Below are 21,330 nucleotides of genomic sequence, written 5' to 3'. Positions count from 1 at the left end.
CCATGGGAGAAATCACTATCGATCATCTCATCTTTTCCACTAAACCCAGACAGGACTCAAAACCTTTGCAAATGTTTCAGGGAGTCATGACCAATCAGAGTTGACATGTGAAATGAAAACCATCTGCCAACAAGTTTACTTAATTTCTCTGTTTATCAGCATCACACTGTAATAGAAATTTACATGTTTATTATTTTTACAAATACCCAATTACTATGAATGATTAATCTGGATCAATGCTGAAAAAGAAACAGTAATACTAAGAAGTTCAGTTAGCTATTTTTCCCCAAAACAGAGAGTCCTTGGGAGAAATACAATAAAAGTGATCACTGGCAGAGAAAACACTCACTATTATATGATACCTCAGGAAACTACACCTTATTCCTGGATAAGTCTTGCACATTCATGTCTCCATGTTTTTGTTGATCAAGTTTTCCCTCTACCAGAAATGTCCCTTCACTGTCAACCTGTAATGATTGTTCTAGATCCAGACCAAAGAGTACATTCTTCTTCCAATCCCCAAAGAAGAAATAATTGTATCCTTTCAGTGCTGTAATATAATCTACATGTATCTTTATTATATAACTTAAATAAATAATAACCAAACAATAAGTATCTGTCTTCTTGTTATGTTAAAAGCTTAAAGGGAAGAACTGTGCTCTTTTGATTGTTATGATTTCGTCCCCTAGCGCCCACCTCAGTACCAGTTACAGAAAGGATTGAGTAGAATAAACTAAGAAGGAACAATGAACAGTAACATAAAAGGGCTGGGCATTCAGAATCCACCCCCCTCCACCCCGTGCCACATTCTTCGTAAGTGCTAAATGCCTGCTACATCAATCATGCTGATAAAAAGAAACTAAAGTGTTCTGTGACTTCCCTGCCAAGACAAGGGTAGAGTAGTAAAAGGCTCTCACTACTTATGTTACCTTATCAGATAACCTTCAAGCCAGTAATACTGCCAAGACTTTTTCTGTTCTTTTGTGATTTTACAAAATGCTGTTAGTCTATTTTCCCATGTTCTAAGTACATTCTTTCCACCTGTTCCATCATTTGTTGATTTCCAGGCCATCTTTATTTCATCTACTTCATCCAACTCTTATCTGTATTCAAAAAGGATCAATGTTCTCACTTAAAAAACAAAACAGAACTTCTTAAAAATAGAAGGCAATTTTTCACTCATGTGGGAATTTTTCATTCATAGTCATCCAATCTACTTTATCTGTACCACTCTTTAAAACTACATTTAGGATAAAAATGCCACAGTAAGCTTCACATAACAATGTCAAAATGTCAGAAATCCACTCAATCTATCTCCAGATACCAGTCTTTCATTTAACAAACATTCATTATCCGATGTGCCAGACACTGGGCTAGGTGCCATGGATATACAAACAAAAAGGCAAGGAGATGGTTTAGTGGAGAGGGGAGGGCTTCTCAGTATTTACAATGCAGTGTGATAAGTGCTATATCCACATAAAAAGATCTAATGTTGACACAGCAAGTGAGAGTCCATTTACTTAACTTCCAAAGTCCACGAATTCCCTGAATCCCCAGTAGTCAAATACACTAAATACTATTTCATTGTCTTAACTTTGCTTACATTATGAAGCAAATATAAAGCAGTGTGTGAGATCATAATGGTTTAAAGTGCTGCTGAGAACTGCAATTTTAAGTTACTTGAGAATATGAACTAAGCATGACTTGATGAAAGCATCTGACCAGTGCCTTTGCCTTCCATTATTACCCATCCTTCTTTTTCTCGTTTTCCTCAATCTCTCTATGCACAGGTAGAATCTGTGTTGCTAAAATAACAATGATCAAGTGTGATAGTATCTTGTTTCACCAACTGTATTTAAATCATGTTAGTGTACTTTTTTAACAACCATCATCAAAAACAAAACAAAACATAACCCTCTCTCTCTCAAAGAGGCATGTATTTGACCAACAAAACCTCAGAGCCATAAATCTACTATATTTCACAAATATAAATTCCCATTTTGGTGATACATGTATTATCAATATTCACAGATCCTTGATTATTAGAAGTTTTGATGCATACCACTATAAGGTTATAATGAAAATATAATATAGCTTCTTATATCACATACATTAAAAAGATTAAGAGAGTTGAACAAACTAATAAGAGAAATTAAAAGATTATAAAAAAATTATGGTGGTAGGGGCACCTGGGTGGTGCAGTCAGTTGAGCCTCATACTTGTTGACTCCTATTGTGATCTCAAGGTGGTAAGCCTGAGCCTCTCATTGGGCTCTCCACTTAGTGTGCAGTCTGCTTGAGATTCTCCTTCCCTCTCCCTCTGCCCCTCCCCCACCGCTCGTGTGTGCACATGCGTGTGAGCACACTCTCTCTCTCTCTAAAATAAATAAATCTTAAAAAAAAAAAACCATGGGGGGAGGGAGAAAGAAGACTCTCAGCTCCAGGGAATTTACAATTAAATTATTTCAGAGTTCAAGAAAAGGAACAATTTCTGTTGGATACACTGTTCCAGAAATGGAATCTACTTGTGCACTTTACAAAACAAAACATAAAATCAGCTTCTTCTTCCATCTGCCAGCAATAATTGCACATGGCTATGAAGGATGACATAGTCTTCCCACGTCCCTCCCTCCTTTTTGGCTGGCTCTTTAGATAAGTACACCTTTCACAGGGCTTACTATTATTCTTTATGGAGAAAGATATAGCATAAAACAAAAATAGCAAACAGAAATGAAGCGGTCCCAGGCAGACATCTGCTACATCCATGAGATGATAGTGGAATTCCATACAGGCTTCTGTATCTCCATTCCAGAGCCACTGGAACTCATCAACTTCTCCCACTATTCTATCTGACCTGCTCTTAGCAAAGGCCACATGGACTTCTTGCCCTCATTCTAGCCTACAGATATAACTTGAGTAAAGTAGTGGTTATATCCTCATTGCCTCAAGGGGATAATTTGGAAGATGAGGCTATCCAAACTGGATGACTCTAGTTCATTAGATCTCTACATTATCCAGAAATGATATTCTCTGGCAGCTTACTCATAATTTTCCATTATGACAGAAATAAAATCTGACCACTTTGTTTGTTTTTAATAAATTCCACATACAGCAAATCAAAGTCCTTTTCCTCATTTTAGGAGAGAGCATCTGCAATGAAGTCTGAACAATAAAGTTTCTGGAGGTGTTCCACTTAGAAGTCCATCTCTGTAACTTTAAAATAGCTTTCATGGAACTCAGGTCTGGTTTTCAAGGGTCCAAACCATCCCCAAACATCCCTTTCCTCTGACAGTAACACTGAATGGGGCTGAGGAAACTATAGCATTTTCTCTCACTCCCTCCTCCATCAGTGTAACTCCAATTTTTGTTTCCTGCTTAGAGACATTTGTAGTACTGTAAACCTCTTGTTGGGATCAAGAACATGTTACTTTCTCCAGACGTACCAGTTTTTAACTGCCCCAAAGTGGACAAATTATTTTATCAAGCTTTTATTCACTGACAAATCAGTATTAAACTTTAGGGGAAGAAACTTTTAGAGGCAACCATTACAGATTCATCAAATCAGCCTCCAAATTTGTCTCTTCGAGAAAATGGCAAGAATAGAGTGTTGGGGTTCCTCCCAGCAAAATTTCTCTACTGTCTGTCTTTCTTGGTTCATATCTTACTAACATGTTCACCACTCTCATGCCAAACCTACCCATTCCCAAACCCAAAAGAAGGCAGCAGCTGCCAGAGTTTCTGCTGCCCTGTCTTCTGAAGTTCTCCATCCTCCAAGGCTTCCTTATGTGTCACCAGAGCCTTCTGGCTGCTTGTCTGGAGGACTACCTTTCTTCACTGCAGAAGAACAAAGATTGGGACTTTAGATGCTGGGTTTCCCTGGATGGAGAAGTTCTTTCCCATTTTTCTGAAGTCTTTCCTCAATCACTTTAATAAATAATAAGCAACTAACCCTCTGGTGTCTGCACTTTCCCTAGTCCCCACCCATTCTTCAGTCAACTGCCAGTGAGAATTAAATCTCACCAGTGCTAGGGAGAATACAGTGAACTTGGCATACTCATTATAGGAATCCATATTATATAAACTGCACTGGAAAGCATGAATGAAGAGCCTATAGGTCCCTGATTCAGTATTTTCAGCTCTGGAAAGCTGTTCTGAACAAATAATCCATGGTTAAATTATAGTATACCCACTAGAAGTAGTCATTAAAAACAGATTACAAAGCAACATGGAAAACTTCACCTCAAAAAAAAAAAAAAAGCTAGAAAGAAACACTGTACGATTACAATTGCTGTTACATTAGCATGATGGGACCCTTAAAGCAGTAACACTTCCATCAAATATGATTTATACTTTGTGATTCCTTATATGGTTTGATTTTTGCAGTAGCAGAAGAAAACAGGAACAGGGTACATCTCCCCATCTCCAAAGGACTTGATAAAAACCTTTGTCAAATGACTACACCCATATTCACAAAATTTTTCCTGACAGAACTTCTGAGTCTTGAGCTCCAAGTCATTAAGTATGTATTTGCAGGTCCTGTATAGGGGATTTCTCACATTTATTCAATTCTCATTGAGGACTGAACCCTTGTGAGGAGGTATCATGGCTTTAATTTTACATATGAAGAAACAGCTACTGTGACATATTAAGTCACTATCCAAGGTCATACTGGGGTATAGGAGCCAAGAGTCAAATATCCGGTCTTCTGAGTGCTTGTTCATTGTTCTTCTTAGTGTTTTCCTAAATCCTTAAACCCAAGCTAAATGTCACGTTTATTTTTATTTTTTTAAAGATTTTATTTATTTATTTAGAGAGAGATCCGGGTGAGGGGCAGAGGGAGAGAAAGAATTCCAAACAGACTGCCCACTGAGAGCGAGCCTGATCTCACGACCCTGAGATCAGGCATGACCTGAGCCAAAACCAACAGTCCGACGCTCAACCCACTGAGCCACCCAGGTGCCCCTAAATGTCAAATTTAATACCATCCCCAGAAATCTAGTTATGTCAAATTGGCGCCATCACAGTCATTCAATATTGGAGACCTTTCCTATATTCTATCACAGATCTTGGTAATAATAATCACCCTGCTTTCCAAGTGTGAGCTGCAAGTTTTTAAAGTGCTTTCACTAAACTGCAATATACCCAAGGCTTTGCATAACAGAACCTGTCACAAAAAGGAGAGGGCTAGCTGTCCTCCAAGACCCGAGGGGGTTCCCATCTTTGTCAATGACCCGTGCGTGTGGGTTCTTTCGCACTGCCACGTCGGAAATCCCGAACATCCTAGGGGTCGCGGCAGTGGCCCCGCTAGGAGCCGGGGTCACCGAGAACCCTGCTCCACCGGCCAGGAGTCCTCGCTGCCAATCCGCGTCCCCAGATCTCACCTTAAGAGTCTCGTAGGCGGTCGCTACCAGCAGGAAGGCCTCTTCCGCGCTCTGCGGCATCCGTCCCGGGCCCTCGTCGCCAGGCTCAGGCCGGTAGCGGTCGGGGTGGTAGCGCCGGGCCAGCTGGCGGTAGGCCCGCGCGATCTCCGCCTTGCCCGCCGTGCGGCTCACGCCCAGCACTTCGTAGCAGTCGCGCGTGCCGCAGTAGAGCCCCTCCACTAGGGCCCCCGCGGACCGCGCTAGCAGCAGCGCCAGCAACAGGGGCGGCAGCAACACCAACCAGCACTGGCCGGCAACGCCGGCTCCCCCGCGCGGAGCGAGCGGCGCCGCCATCCCGGCCTCAGCCGCTGCTCCACCGGCCAAGCAGCTCTCCCGCACCCCGCGGTGTGCCGGGCTCGGCCTCCGGGACCTAGCTCCACGTCAGCAGGCGGCGCCTCCGCGCAGGCGCACAGAGCGCGACTGCACCAACCACTTCCTTCAGGACCGTTGCTAGGGGAGAAAGACGCCTCAGTCGCCCGGCCGCTTCCGGTGTGTCACTGCCTTCCTAGATCCAGCGGCGGGAGGGTTTTTCTTACCGGAACTAAAGGATGTCTCAGTGTCTGAGGCACATGTAACCAATGTGTGCAGAGCGCGTTACCTTCCACGTGGCCTTCACACGCGATCATTTCTGCATCATTACTTCACCTGCGGCAATTGATAGTCTGGCTCTCTTGCCGTCTGGTTATCCATGTGAAGATGATGTGTGCACAGAATTTTAAAGCCGAGTGTCCAGGCCGGACGCCTTCCTTTCACTAACCCTACGCCGTCTTTCCAAAAGGAAGATGAATTTAGAGGCTCTAGGCGCTGACTCTGCCTGCTAGGGACCCTTAAATTTCATGACCATCTAGTTCAGATGTGGAGGTTCTCTCTCAACCTCCACACCATCAACATTTGGAACTTATAATTTTTTATTTTTATTTATTTATTTATTTTGCCAAATAAGAGCTGTATTATTGTAAGATGGTTAGTAGCATCCCTCTATACACCAGGTACCAGTAGTACCACCACGCCAGTTATGACAGTCAAAAATGTCTCCAGATATTGCTAAATGTGTTCGGGGTATAAGGTGGCCAGAACAAACACAGGTCACTCAAATTTTAATTTCTGACAAAAACAAATAATTTGTTGGTATAATTATGTCCCAGATATTGCATGGAACTCTACAATTGCACGAAGAATTTTGCCTCAAAAATGTGCTTCTACCATTCAGTCAGTACGTATTCATTGAGTCTCTAATATGAGGTAGGCACTGTTGGAGGTTCTGAGCTCGTAGTGGTGAGAGTAAGGCAGATGAGATTTTTTTTTTTTAACGGTTTTATTTATCCATTTATTTGACAGCACAAGCAAGCAGAAGAGCAGGCAGAGGGAGAGGAAGAAGCTGACCCCCTCCCTGCGCCGCTGAGCTGGAAGCCAGATGTGGGGCTTCATACCAGAGCCCGGGGTGGGACCAAGCAGAAGGCAGATGCTCAACCAATTGAGCCACCCAGGCGCCCCGGTAGACAAGATTGTTGATCTCAGGGAACATATATTTTAGTACAGGATGACAGACAAATAAACAAGCAAATAATAAACTTTAAGATATAATAAATTCTTTTAAGAAAATGAAACAAGGGAGAGACATGTGTGACATATAGCATACATATATAGCTATAGATAGGAGAGCGAGTGATTTAATGCAAACACATAAGAGAGTCACCAAGCTGAAATTGCTAGAGTCAGGGTCAATCGTTAGAGTCAATTCCAGGACATGCAAAGGACAAATAGAAGATGACTTGAAGGGTGTGAGGGAGTTTTGGACTAAGAGAGTAGTGAAGTAAATACCAAGAAGGGAAAAGAAGGCAGAGGCAAGAAAAGAACGTGAAGTTTTTCAAGAAATAAAAGATAGCCCATATGCCTGGGAGTAGGGAATAGGAGTGCAGGGCATGAAATTGGAAGAAGCTAGATTGTGAGAGGTCAGTTTCTTCCATGTTGAAGAAGTTGCTCTTTATCCTAAGAGCAATGGAAAGCCAGTGTGAAAATTTAAGTAGTAAAGTGGCACCTTCAAACACGCACATCAGAGCAATTACTCTACTAAGAGAATGAGTTGGGAGATTTCAGGACCACCATTATGAGACAGTTTTAAGAATCCAGGTAAGAGGGGCACCTGGGTGGCTCTAGCCGTTAAGCATCTGCCCTAGTCTCAGGTCATGATCCTAGGGTCCTGGGACAGAGACCTGAACTGGGCTTCCTGCTCAGCGGGAAGCCTGCTTCTCCCTCTCCATCTGCTGCTCCCCCTGCTTGTGCTCTCTCACTCTCGTTCTCTCTCAAATAAATAAAATCTTAAAAAAAAAATGAAAACATACTTCTGTTCTGTGAAAAACAAGGCCAAAAGAAGGGAGAGACAAGCCACAAACTGAGAGAAAATATTTTTGAAAGATACATCTGGTCAAGGACTGTTATCCAAGGACTGTTTCCAATCTTGAAACTCAACAGTGAGAAAACAAATAACATTATTAAAAAGTGGGCCAGGGTGCCTGGGTGGCTCAGTGGGTTAAGCCGCTGCCTTCGGCTCAGGTCATGAACTCTGGGTCCTGGGATCGAGTCCCGCATCAGGCTCTCTGCTCAGCAGGGAGCCTGCTTCCTCCTCTCTCTCTCTCTGCCTGCCTCTCTGCCTACTTGTGATCTCTCTCTGTCAAATAAATAAAAAAAATAAAAATAAAAATAAAATAAAAAGTGGGCCAAAGGGGCACCTGGGTGGCTCAGTCAGTTAAGTATTTGCCTTGGGCTCAAGTCATGATCCCAGGGTCCTACGATTGAACCCCAGTTCGGGCTCCCTGCTCAGTGGGGAGTTTGCTTCTCCCTCTCCCTATGCCCTTCCCCCTGCTCATGCTCTTTCCCAAATAAACAAATAAAATCTTTTAAAAAAAGATAAAATATGGACCAAAGATCTTGACACCTCACCAAAGAAGCTATAAAGATGGAAATTAGCATATCAAAAGATGCTTCACATCTAATGTCTTCAGGGAAATGCAAATTAAAACAATGAGCTATCACTGCATACCTACTAGAATGGCCAAAATCTAGAAAACTGTCAATACCAATGCTAACAGAGATGTGGAGAAACAGGGACTCTCATTCATTGCTAGTGGAAATGTAAAATGGTACTGTCATTTTGGAAGATGTTTGGCATTTTCTTATAAAACTTAACATATTCTGGGGCACCTGGCTGGCTCAGTTGGTAGGGTATGCAACTCTTGATCTCAGGATCGAGAGTTCATGCCCCATGTTGGTTTATAGAGATTACTTAAAAAAATAAACAACTAAAAAACTAAACAGTGTCTTACCATATAATCCAGCAATTGCACTCCTTGTGCAATTTGTCCTTTACCCAAAAGAGTTAAAAATGTATGTCTGCAGAAAAACCCGCACATAGATGTTTATAGTGGCTTTATTCATACTTGCGGAAACCTGGAAGGACCAAGTTGTCCTTCAACAGGTAAATGGATAAACTGTGGTACCTCTAGACAATGGAGTATTAGCACTACAAAGAAATGAGCTTCCAAGCCATTAAGAGATATAGAAGAAGCTTAAATGCATATCATAAGTGAAAAAACTGATCTGAAAAGGCTGCATACTGTATGACTCCAACTGTATAATATTCGGACAAAGACAAAAGTATGAAGACAGTAAAAAGATCAGTGGTTGCCAGGGGTTCGAAGGAGGGATGAAAAGGCAGAACACAGAGAATGTTTAAGGCAGTAAACGTACTTTTTATGACACTATATTCACAGATCCATGTCGTTATACATTTGTCCAAACAAAACGTACAACACCAAGAATGAACACTAATATAAACTATGGATTTGGAGTGATTATGATGTTTCAGTGTATGTTCATTAATTATAGCAAATGTACCTACCACTCTGGTGGGGCATACTGATAATAGGGAAAACTGTACATGTGTTGGGGAGGGGACATATGGGAAATCTCTGTACCTTCCCCTCAGTCTTGCTGTGAACCGAAAACTGCTATGAAAAAAAAGTTAAAAAAAAAAAACACTAAGGCCATGCCTTGTAATTCTTTATATTCTTATAGTGTCTTTATGTAACTAACATTCAATAAATATTTTTCAACTGATGAACAAGTTGAATAAACATGGTAAAATAATTTGGAGTTGATTGGGTTTTTCTATATATCCAGTGGTGAAACAGTAAAAATAAGAAACCACTACAACCATGGATTTTAGCCTAGTAGATTCACACTGTCCAACGAGAGCAGTAGGGTGTCATAGTTCATACTCCCAGATAGGTGACATTTGTACCACCATGCTGGATGACTACTGATCAGTCTGACCACAAGTCCTAGGCCAGTGAGCATGTATGTACAAGGAAACGGCAGATGTTAGCGAGAATATGGAGAAGGTGGAACCATCCTGCACTGTTGGTGGGAATGCAAACTGGTACAGGCACTCTGGAAAACAGAATGAAGGTTCCTCAAAAAGTTGAAAATAGAGCTACCCTATGACCCAGAAATTGACCACAAAGATACAAATATAGTGATCTGAAGGAGACATGCACCCACAATAGCCAAGCTATGGAAAGAAGCTAGATGTTCATCGACAGATGAATGGATAAAGAAGATGTGGTATATGTGATTTACACACACGCACACACACACACATTTATTAAGCAGCCATCAAAAAAGGAAATCTTGCCATTTGCAATGATGTGGGTGGAACTAGAGGGTATTATGCTAAGTGAAATAACCCAATCAGAGAAAGACGATTATCATATGATCTCACTGATATGTGGAATTTGAGAAACAAGGCAGAGGATCATAGGGGAAGAGAGGAAAAAATGAAATAAGATGAAACCAGAGAGGAAGAGAAACCATAAGAGACTCTTAATCTCAGCAGACAAACTGAGGGTTGCTGGGATGAAGAGGGGTGGGAGGGGTGGGGTGGCTGGGTGATGGACATTGGGGAGGGTATGTGCTATGGTGAGTGCTGTGAAATGTGCAAGACTGATGAATCACAGATCCGTACTCCTTATTTTATATATATATATTATATATATGTTATATATATAAATAATATATATTATTTATATATGTTATATAAAATTAATAATATATAATTATATATTAATTAGTATATAATTATATATTATTAATTTTAGATAACATGTATGTTAATAAAATAAATATATAATATAATAATAAATATAAAAATAAATAATTGTTACAGAACTTTGTATCCAACAAAAAGAACATATGTTCTTTTCAAATACATAAAGCAGTCATAACAATTTACCATGTATTAAAAAATAAAGGAAATGTTGATAAATTTCAAAAAAAAAGAATGTATCTTCACTCTCCATTTACCTGAAATGAGAGAAAACCTCATTATAATTTCTGGCTATAAGACTTTTATAAGGTCTTTCCAATCAAACTGAGCATACTTTTTTCATACCTACATTGACTTGCTTGGTTCAAAAATTGATTTAAATTATGTAAACAAAAGTTACACCTACATATCCACAAATCAATAAATGGTTGAAAAACAACCATTCCAGAGGCACCTGAGTGGTTCAGTAGGTTAAAGCCGCTGCCTTCTGCTCAGGTCATGATTCCTGGGTCCTGGGATCGAGCCCCGCATCCGGCTCTCTGCTCTCAGCGGGGAGCCTGCTTCTCTTCCTCTCCCTCTATCTGCCTCTCTGCCTATTTGTAATCTCTCTCTGTCAAATAAAAAAATAAAATCTTTAAAAAATGACTTAAAATTAAAAAAAACAATCATTCCATATACAACTTGAGATATTATACTATTTTAAAGTTATCTATAATTATAAGGCAAGGAATAAGTACTACAAGACCTTTTTTAAAAAAATTGAATATTATAAAACTAGGAAGGGATGAAAAAAGAAACTAATTCAAAACCAGCATTGCTTTTGATCTTCCTTTAGGTCAAATCTAGTAGCCTAGATGTCTGCTAGTGTGAACGAGGTGGTTTATGGAGTTAGAACACCACAAATTTCATTGCCAAACTCATTTTAACAGAGGAAGAGGGAAAGAGAATCTTAAAATGGGCTGTGTGCCCAAAACAGAGTCTGACCTGGGGCTCAATCTCGCAACACAGAACATGACCTGAGCCAAAATCAAGAGTTAGACCCTTAACTGACTGAGCCACCCAGGCCCCCCTACCAAACTTGTTTTTGAATTTTTCAGAATTCTATGAATATAACCTCTCTTCTGCTTTCCTGATATATGCCTACTTTTTTTTTTTAAGATTTTATTTATTTATTTGACAGAGAGAAATCACAAGTAGATGGAGAGGCAGGCAGAGAGAGAGAGAGAGAGGGAAGCAGGCTCCCTGCTGAGCAGAGAGCCCGATGCGGGACTCGATCCCAGGACCCCGAGATCATGACCTGAGCCAAAGGCAGCGGCTTAACCCACTGAGCCACCCAGGCGCCCCTATGCCTACTTTTTAAAAAGAGGTAGTATCTGTTTCTTCCCTATCACTTCTATCAGCCATCCACTTGAAGGGTGGGGGAAGGGACGTTTCTGACTGCATTAGTTCTTGTTGTTTCTCACATCCAATTTCCTTTTACCTGTTCAGCCCAGTCACTTCTGTGGAGAAATTCATTTTACAAGTCTTCCATCATCTGGCATTCTTATTTACGACAAGAAAAATCACACAACTCCCAAACTCACATACCCCATTCCTACTGGGTTTATATCCTGGACCCACTTGGTCATCAGGTAGACAGAAGCCAATTTTTTATTTGTTGACCACCAGAGAGCCACAGATAAAATCTTGCTGAGCAGAAATTCTGGAGAGAACTCATCCTGGCCCTCTACCTCTGACTGGTTCCAGTGAGCTGGAAAGAGACTATGCCAGTTCCAAACTGTCCACGAGAGGGTGCTACCTATTTCTGCTCAGTCCGTTAGAGATGTGTGGTGACTAAATTCCACAATTTACAATGGCTTCAATTTTTCTCAGCCTTCCCTCAAAATTCTTGAATGAAGCATTTTTTAAAACCAAGGGTCTAGGGGTGCCTGGGTGGCTCAGTGGGTTAAAGCCTCTGCCTTCAGCTCAGGTCATGATCCCAGGGTCCTGGGATCGAGCCCCACATCGGGCTCTCTGCTCAGCAGGGAGCCTGCTTCCTCCTCTCTCTCTTCCTGCCTCTCTGCCTACTTGTGATCTCTGTCTGTCAAATAAATAAATAAAATATTAAAAAAAATCCAAGGGTCTAAGTAGGGAAAATAAACCTGATTGGTTGCATAGACAGAAGAGAAAAGCTAAACATAGCTCCAATGCCCACTCCCCTGGCATGCTCCGTAATGGGATGATAGTTACAAGGATTTGGCAGCAATCATGTCATTTAAACACTGGCGTTTGGCTCTGTTTTTATATTTTTTTATTTTTTTAAAAGATTTTATTTATTTATTTGACAGAGAGAGATCACAAGTAGGCAGAGAGGCAGGCAGAGAGAGAGGAGGGGAAGCAGGCTCCCCGCTGAGCAGAGAGCCCAATGCAGCGCTCCATCCCAGAACCCTGGGATCATGACCTGAGCCGAAGACAGAGGCTTTAACCCACTGAGCCACCCAGGTGCCCCAGCTCTGTTTTTAAAAGGAAGAAACACATTTGTAAAGAAATATCTCCAATGCGCAAAGGTAAATCTATTTACTTTTTGTCTAAATAATGTGTGAAATTTGGTGAAGAGTTATTTCAGAAATAACCACTATGATAAGGTTTCACATGGGAAATTTAAGGACATATGAATCTACTAATTAGCATAATACCCTCTCAGATCTGTCTGGCTCCTGAGTGTGGCCAGGGGATAAAAATTTGAGCGACTTTCGTCTACAAGAGGTTTTCGTCTTTTTGTTATGGAAAGTATTTTGGTTGATACAGAAGAGGTTGCTTATGCAGGAGAAAATAACCCAAGTAGCTTAAGAAATTTAGAAGAGATACAGTCTATGTTCATTAATCTTTAATAGGAGGAGAGAGCTTCCCCCATCATCAGAGGAAGAAAAGAGAAGATGGGTACAGATGCAGAGAAGTTTGTAACTTTGACCATGAAAAGCCAAGATCTCTGTTCTAATGGTTTTTAATTTTTTCAGTGAAGCCTAGGGTAGGATTATCTCTTGAGAGCTGAGGTTTGAGAACAGAAGTAAAAGTGTAAAACTGTTATCACACTGTTTGAAAAAGCAGATTTATTGGAGAATGACTGGGATTCCTGGGTGGGGTTGAGTGTGCCAGTATGTTGTTTGTGATCATTCAAGGAAAACCAGTCAGTCTGGTTGTGCAATTTTCTCCAGTAATGTTCAGCTGCTCCTGAGAATGCATGGAAAGGGCAATAGTTGGTTTTATTCAGGGTTAGTTTTATGCCATGGTGATTGATAAAGGAAGAGAGAAGCAAGGAAATTGGAGACATTTGCCAGGCAATAATTATAATGAAATACCTTGAAATCTTATATGAACTAGATTGGACTAAAATTCATACTCACTATGATAACAGTAATGAAAGGCCAGCAAGTCAAGAACAGGGAAAGAAGAGCACATCAATGAAAGATCTATAGGTTATGAAAATTGAGTCTCCTAGATGACCTTCTTGGTGGCCTGAGTTTCTTTTAGGAATAAGTCAGCCACCAGGATGTCAGTGGTACTGAGTGGACTGAGGAAGTGACAGAGACAAAATTCTATTTTGTTTGGTGTTTGGGAGTAAGATGCTGGAAATTGCACATCACATGCTAGGATGCTGAGCAAGGGGTGAGTTGAGATACTAGAGGGTATTCAGAAATGCCAATTCTCTTAAAACACTCTGCAACTCTATCACTTGGCCACTGATCAGTGGTTTTGGATAATGGCCAGATACATTTAGATTTCATGGGTCATTAATACTATCCTTCAAACCAGGAAAAAGATGGGGACCATATGTGTGTATGGGAGAAGCTAGATGGTGCCATCATTGTGCAATAAGATAATTATGAATTGAATCCCTTAAATCTACATTTAGCAATAGGAGTGAAAAATGAAATTCTTTCTTAATCACTTTTGGTTGCCACATTGTGCTTCTTTGTACAGGACTGCATGTTTTTATACTTTATAATTGTCAAGAACTATGAAGGGGCAGAGGTTTTTACCTTCCTTTGTAAACTAGCCAGTTAGCCTGGCACAGTTTCACAGATGCTGGCAGAAAGCACAGACTCCTGGGTCAGAGATACGGGACTTTATCACTCACGGCACAGCAAGCAGCACCACGTTCATGTCCATTTTGGCTCTCCACCTGCACCCCCCAGCCCTCCGTGGGTAACACAGGGGGGCCCAGGTAAATGCTGTGATGAAGTAGATTCGCATCCCAGTTGAGGAACTCTGAGCTTAGGGCACCCAAATCTTTTATAACAGACACTCACATGCACCTAGGGGAGACATTACACTAGACAGAAAACAAACCTATCCCTCTGATCTTGTGGGAGACCTTATGTCTTCCCAGGCTATCTGGCATACAGAGACCTGGAGAAAATCGTCCAGAACACAAATGGTCGGTGCCCCTGCTCACAAGCATGAAGAAACAAGGAGAATTGTCTCCTGACAAAAAGAATAGTAGTCACACTCACGTAGTGCTTACTGTGCATTAGGAACAGTTCTACGTAGTGCTTAATATACCTTAGTCTTTAGTGCTTAATATATATTATGTCACTTCATCCTCACAACAGTTCTATGAGGTTATCCCCATTTCACAAGTGAGAAAATGGAATTTTATGATAGTGCAGAATGGTAGAGTGTCTGTAATGATTTAGATCACTGGAGACTCTGACTTCCTAAGGTCTGAAAGGGGCTTGATACTTGTTTGTTTGTTTGCTTGTTTTTAAAGTAGCCTCCACCCCCAGCATGGAGCCCAACGCGGCAACTGAACTCACTACCCTGGGTTGGGGACCTGAGCTGAGATCAAGAGTCAGCCACTTAACCAACTGAGTCACCCAGGTGCCCCAACATGATGTTTATTTTTAATAAGCCCACAGGTGATTCTGATAGACACCAAAGCTTGAGAATCACTAATTTAAAGTGCCTGGCTGGCTGGAGTGTGCGACTCTTAATCTCAGGGATATGAGTTCAAGGCCCATATTGGGGCTAGAGATTACTTAAAAATAAAGTAAAAAAAAAAAAAAAAGATAAGCATCATCTTTCTAATTCCCTCAAATATTTAGCAAAGCTTTCTATTCCTTTCTAAATTTATGCCTACAAATTTTTCCCTTTTGTTTTTTTCCATCTTATTTAAAACACAGGATTTTTGAGCTCTTGCTGTATAAGGGAGATTCAGAATCAAAAGAAATAAAACCAATTTCTTTCCAATGAAGATGTTTAAAGAAAGTACAGACTTTAAAGATTTATTTTTATTTTTATTTATTTGTCAGAGAGAGAGCACACAGGCAGGCAGAGTGGCAGACAGAGGCAGAGGGAGAAGCAGGCTCCCCGCTGTGCAGGGAGTCCAATGTGGGACTCGATCCCAAGACACTGGAATCGTGACCTGAGCAGAAGGCAGCTGCTTAGCCGATTGAGCCACCCAGGCATCCCTAGAAAAAGTACAGACGTTAAACGGACTGACCCATTAAGTTTAAAATACAACATGTATTTAAAAGAGAAGAAAATCACAAAATTGCCAACATTCCAATTTCTTAGTGGAAAAACATACTTTCTCACATGATGATGATAGCCACAAATGTTGCATATCCACAAAAGTTCAGTACTGAAAATGTCATGGATAGAATTATGTTAGTAAGTGACTTACAGGGAAAATTCAAGTTTCATTCATTTTGGGGACTAGAATAATGCAGAGCAAAAAAAAAAAAAAAAAAAAAAAAAAAAAAAAAGCATGTAGGGTGATGACCCTGTTTTTCTTTTTTACATTTCAGAGTGTGAAGCTTTCTCTACATGACTGAGAGATGTGATATCCATACTTACCTGCAGCGGTGACAGGACAAGGTGTCATTTGCATCCATATGTGTGCCCTTTTAACAATTTTGGGGAGTGTGCATGTCCTTTTTACAATTTTTATTAATTTAAACCATTTGTCTAAAATTCCTTTGAAACTTATTTTCTCTTTCAGAGTCCATGAACTTTCATATCTGTGGCTTTTTTAAACAATAATTACATATGTTATTTAGACTAAGCAGTCTCCTAGCAGGAGACAGAGGGCCACCCACCGAAGGGAAGTATGCAGGGGAAAGGAAACCCAACGGTGGCTGGGGAGACGCCCTTCTACTTGAGCCCGAAGGGGTCAGGGTACAGAGGTGTGCCCAGAGGCTGCCTGAAGGAGCTGTGCTTTTAAACAACGCCAATCCAAAGTAATCTGACAGGAAGAATCAACACCAGACCCACCAAAATCAAGTGTAAGTTTGAGGGAAGGGGGCAGGATTTGTGAAAACAGCATGGAGAGTGGATCTGGAAGGCAAATGAAGAAAATCAAATAGAGTTGCTCCTGTCTCTCCCTGATCGTTAGTGTTTTCAATTGCTTGTTCTTAACACAGTGCACTTTGGTCCCTATATTAATAATTATAACCCTTACTTATATAGTCCTTTGAGGGTGGAAGTTGTTTTCAAGTACACTATGTCACAGTTCTGTTTTTTGGCACATAAACATGTACATCATGTTTGTGATTATATACAACATGTACATAAACAAGTCCATAAACATGTATCATTCTGTGATACAAATGAAGCAATTTAAAAGAAGCAAATTAAGACACGTTAAAAAAAAAAAACTTTTAGTTGGGGTTAACTAAATAATAACCAATGAATTCTTTATTCATTCCCAAAATAAGGTTTTTTCTCCCCCCACAGTAAATTCCCAAGTCAGAGAGGCTGCTTCAGAGAGAATCCTGTCTCCTGAACTTGAGCAGAACTTCAGGGTGCTCTCAATGTAAATTTACCTTACTTCCACTCCACAAATGCCTAGTCACAAAAGTACTACACCTACTTGTATTATTTTTAATGTTATAACAAGAAAAAACCATATAGTTACTGTATAATTCATGAGTTCTATATCACCAATAACTTTGACTTGAATAGCAACAACATTGTAAAAATAGTTTGCCTTCACCCAAAATTCTTTTGATTTAAAGCAAACTAATTAAGCTTTGAGTCAGAGTTTATTCTATGATGATGAGAACGTAAAACAGATTTAAAATGTCTCTGAATCCAGGGGTACCTGGGTGGCTCAGGTGGTTAAGTGTCTGCCATTGGTTCAGGTCATAATCCCGGTGTCCTGGGATCGAGCCCCTCATCGGGCTCCCTGCTCAGCTGGGAGCCTGGGATTCTGCTTCTCTCTCCGCCCCTTCCCCCTGCTCATGCTGTCTGTCTCTCCCTTGCTTTCAAATGAATGAATAAATAAATAAATAAATATGCCCCAGTGCACATTGTACAAGAACATTTGCAAAAAAGACAAACAATACATTAAACACATCACAACAGTTCCTATAGTAGCAGGAGGAGAAGAGTAGGGAATGGGGTCTTTTTTAAAAAAGCATACCAATTAGTGACAGAGAATTTTTGGCAGACCAGTGGTGATAATACACCATAAGTTATGAGTATGAAGACCTCAACCCTCTGGCCCTGAGGTCCAAAATCCTATACAAACAGTGAAGAAACCATGACCCCTCTCTTAACAGGGAGACAGAAAGTTTTGCCACAGTCCAGCTCCATGGTCACAAGACAACCTGTGTCTCTCTTTTTAATCTGAGATATTTGGCCCACGTGGTGACATCCAATTGCAACATTTCCTTGCCCCACTGACTCTACCAACTGAACCACAGTTGGGCACCCCTAGACATGCATCTTCTGTCCTTTGTCTTTCTGCCTGGAATATGGAGATGCTGCCCAGTGGTACAATAAACATTCTGTGACCATGGAAGAAAGCCTTTCACTCCAAATGGAAGTAGAAGAGTCTGGTTTCCTGAGCAGTGTCCTGGGATGGAACCCTGTGTTGCATCCCGCATCGGGCTCCCTGCTTAGCGGGGAGACTGCTTCTCCCTCTCCTTCTGCCCCTCCCAGCTGCTCAGGTTCTCTCTCTCTCTCTCTCTCTCTCTCTCTCTCCTCTCTGTCTTTCCCATGAGCTCTCTCTCTCTCTCTCTAATAAATAAATAGATAATAACCACTCCAGGTCAACCAGGATATCATCTCTTTCCCAGGTAGTCACTGTGACTCAGCTTAATGGCTGAAATGAGCTGTCATGATGATGAAGCTCGGTACTGGCTGTTGCATGATCACAGGGTCAGTCAGAATATGGATTAGAGGATCAAGGAAGAAGATTTGCTCTTTACTTTGCTCTAAGACAAAATCTTATTCAATTCAGTGCTCTGACCTTGGGTTTCAAAGAACTCTGATCTAGCAAGCTGAGGGAACACGTCACTTAATACAATCGTGCAAGTAATAAGAAAATGTATCTCTTCAAATAATTCAGATAATACAAATGTGAACAGCATAAAAAGCAAAACTCATTGTTATCTGGTGACAATTACTTCTGATGCTTTTCTATGGCAATGTGCTTTTAAAATGCACCTTTGTTTTCTTTTCTACAACTTTCACTGCATTGGTCTAGTGAGATAATGCTTGTGAAATAATTATAAAACTGGATAGTAATATTATTCTCATAATTGAAAGAATCCCTTAATACATGTAAGATACTACATTTGGAAAGAGAACAATTATGCCTCTTCCCACAGCACAATGAAATGTGGCCAGTGCAGCACCAACTAGGAGCCCTTAGTAGCTAATTTCTAAGCCTCACAATAGTCCAGGGAAGTAAATATTTTAATTATCTTCCTCAGAGCCTAAGGGATCTGAAGTTCAAGAAGTGAAATCAATTAGAGATCACAGAGTTAGTAGGAGGGTTGAGATTTGAATTCGAGTTAACATGCTCAAAGCCCTTGTTCTTTTCATTGTTCATTTTATCTTCTAATATAGGTGAGATGGGTTCCTCTTGCAGGTAAGAACTTTAGGAAAGGTCACACTTATGGGATCTCTGTAAACAACTATTGGTAATGTTATTTTGGATATACAAATATATTGAATGTCTTGGAATGTCACTCTCTCGTCCTGGTTTCCCCTCTTAGTCCCTCTTCCCATCCTCCTATCCATTTGGCTAGTGTCTGATACAATTATTTCTTTAAAAGATTTTATTGGAGAGAGAGAGAGAGATCATGGCAGAGGGAGAAGAGACGCAGGCTCCTCGCTGAGCAGGGAGACCAATCCCAGGGACTGGGATTCATGACCTGAGCCAAAGGCAGATGCTTAACCAACTGAGTCATCCAGGCAAAGCTTTAGAGAGGTAACTGAAGTTAAATAAGGTCATAAATGGGTGCGCTCTAATCTGTGATTGTATTTGGAGACAGGACCTTCAAAAAGATGACTAAATTCAATGGAGACTGTTAGGTGGAGCTTAAAGAAGAAAGATACATCAAGGATGTGCATGCGCAGAGAAAAAACCCTGTGAGAACAAAAAGAAGGTGGCCATCAGCAAGCCAAGAAGTGTGGGCTCAGGAGAAGCCAAACTGGCCAATACTTTGATCTGGACATCCAGCTTCCATAATTGTAAGAAATTTAAATTTCTTTTGTTTAATCTATCCAACTGATGGTAATTTGTTATGCAGCTATAACAACCAATAGACATTCTCAGAGACACCCAGATTTCTTTCAGCTCTTCTGTTGAAAGCTTTTTTTTTTTTTTAAGATTTTATTTATTTATTTATTTGACAGACAGAGATCACAAGTGGGCAGTGAGGCAGGCAGAGAGAGAAGGGAAGGCAGGCTCCCTGCTGAGCAGAGAGCCCAATGTGGGGCTCCATCCCAGGACCCTAGAATCAGGGCCTGAGCAGAAGGCAGAAGCTTAACCCACTGAGCCACCCAGGCACCCCCTCTGTTGAAAGCTTTTCAAGTCACCATACAAACCAACTTTCCTGCAAAGCTGGTAATACAACATACCTAACATCTGATTATCATTAAATTTTATGTTACTATTTTATGTTGAAAGCTGAGAAGTCTGTCTCTTGGAGTTCTGAATCTTTGACTCAGTGCCTTGTTAACTGAAAGCCTAGCAAAGAGAAGAGAGGAATCCGACCCCTGATGACATTGACTAGTTTAGGTAACCCAGGCCCAAGCTTTTCAGTCTTTAATTGGCCCCTGATTGGTTTAGAGACATTTCAACCAATGAAAGGTGGAGGAGTCTTGCTAGGAATTTTGTGACATGGATATTTTTCTTTCCTTTAGGTCCGTAGAGCTACTGCAGCCACTGTGTCACTCTGAGGGAAGCAAGACTTTCTGATGCCCAGAAAGCAGTGTAATAGGATAAAATATGCCAGATCTTGATTCAGACCAGACCTGAAGCCCATCCTACTTCTAGTCACACGAACCAGTAAATCTCTCTTATTTTTTAAGCCAATATGAGTCTTATGTAACGTGCAAACCACCCCCCACAAAAAAACCCCAAAACAAAAAACCTATTCTAACTGATACAGGTAGGTGCAAGGGTACAAATCTGAATAAAGTCAGATCTCATCCTTTGGGGGAGCTTAAATTCATTTGCACTGATCAAATTGGCAAAAAGTGAATACAACAATAATATGTTTTGATGTTAGCTTTCGGTAACAGAAACTCACCAACATTGATGGTAGGAATGTAAACTGCTATTTTTGGAAAACAATCTGGTAATATATTAGGTGTATTAGTCCCTGGCTGGATCAGAACTCAGTGGGAAGTCTGCTTGAGATTCTCCCTCTCCCTCTCTCTGCTCTTCCCCCATTCTCTCTCTCCTTCTCTCTTTCTAATAAATAAATAAATAAAAAGTAGAAAACTCTGCCCTCTGCTCAGGGATCCTGCATTTGTCTCCTTCCTGCCTGAGCGGGGAAGGCTGCAGCTGGTTCTCCTGCACACCATC

General features: G+C 40.9%; 2 protein-coding genes across 4 annotated transcripts in view; one reads left to right on the top strand and one right to left on the bottom strand.

The window, feature by feature from the left end:
• DNAJC25 (DnaJ heat shock protein family (Hsp40) member C25) overlaps positions 1 to 5,813 on the bottom strand; it is a 28,125-nt gene extending 22,312 nt beyond the window's left edge. For 2 of the 3 annotated variants that reach the window (XM_082696968.1, XM_082696969.1), the window contains exon 1: positions 5,381 to 5,806. In XM_082696968.1, the coding sequence (XP_082553094.1) occupies positions 5,381 to 5,713 (333 nt within the window). In that variant the 5' untranslated portion in view covers positions 5,714 to 5,806. Of the gene's footprint in view, positions 1 to 5,380 lie in introns of all 3 variants that reach the window. The other variant, XM_082696967.1, reaches the window with a different exon arrangement.
• ECPAS (Ecm29 proteasome adaptor and scaffold) overlaps positions 1 to 21,330 on the top strand; it is a 295,320-nt gene that overhangs the window by 138,415 nt on the left and 135,575 nt on the right. The window lies entirely within an intron of this gene.

Source organism: Mustela nivalis, assembly GCF_964662115.1.
Source record: "Mustela nivalis genome assembly, chromosome: 13".
Lineage (NCBI taxonomy): Eukaryota > Metazoa > Chordata > Mammalia > Carnivora > Mustelidae > Mustela > Mustela nivalis.
The sequence above is the reverse complement of the archived record's forward strand: the minus strand, read 5'-3'. Positions and strand labels throughout refer to the sequence as shown.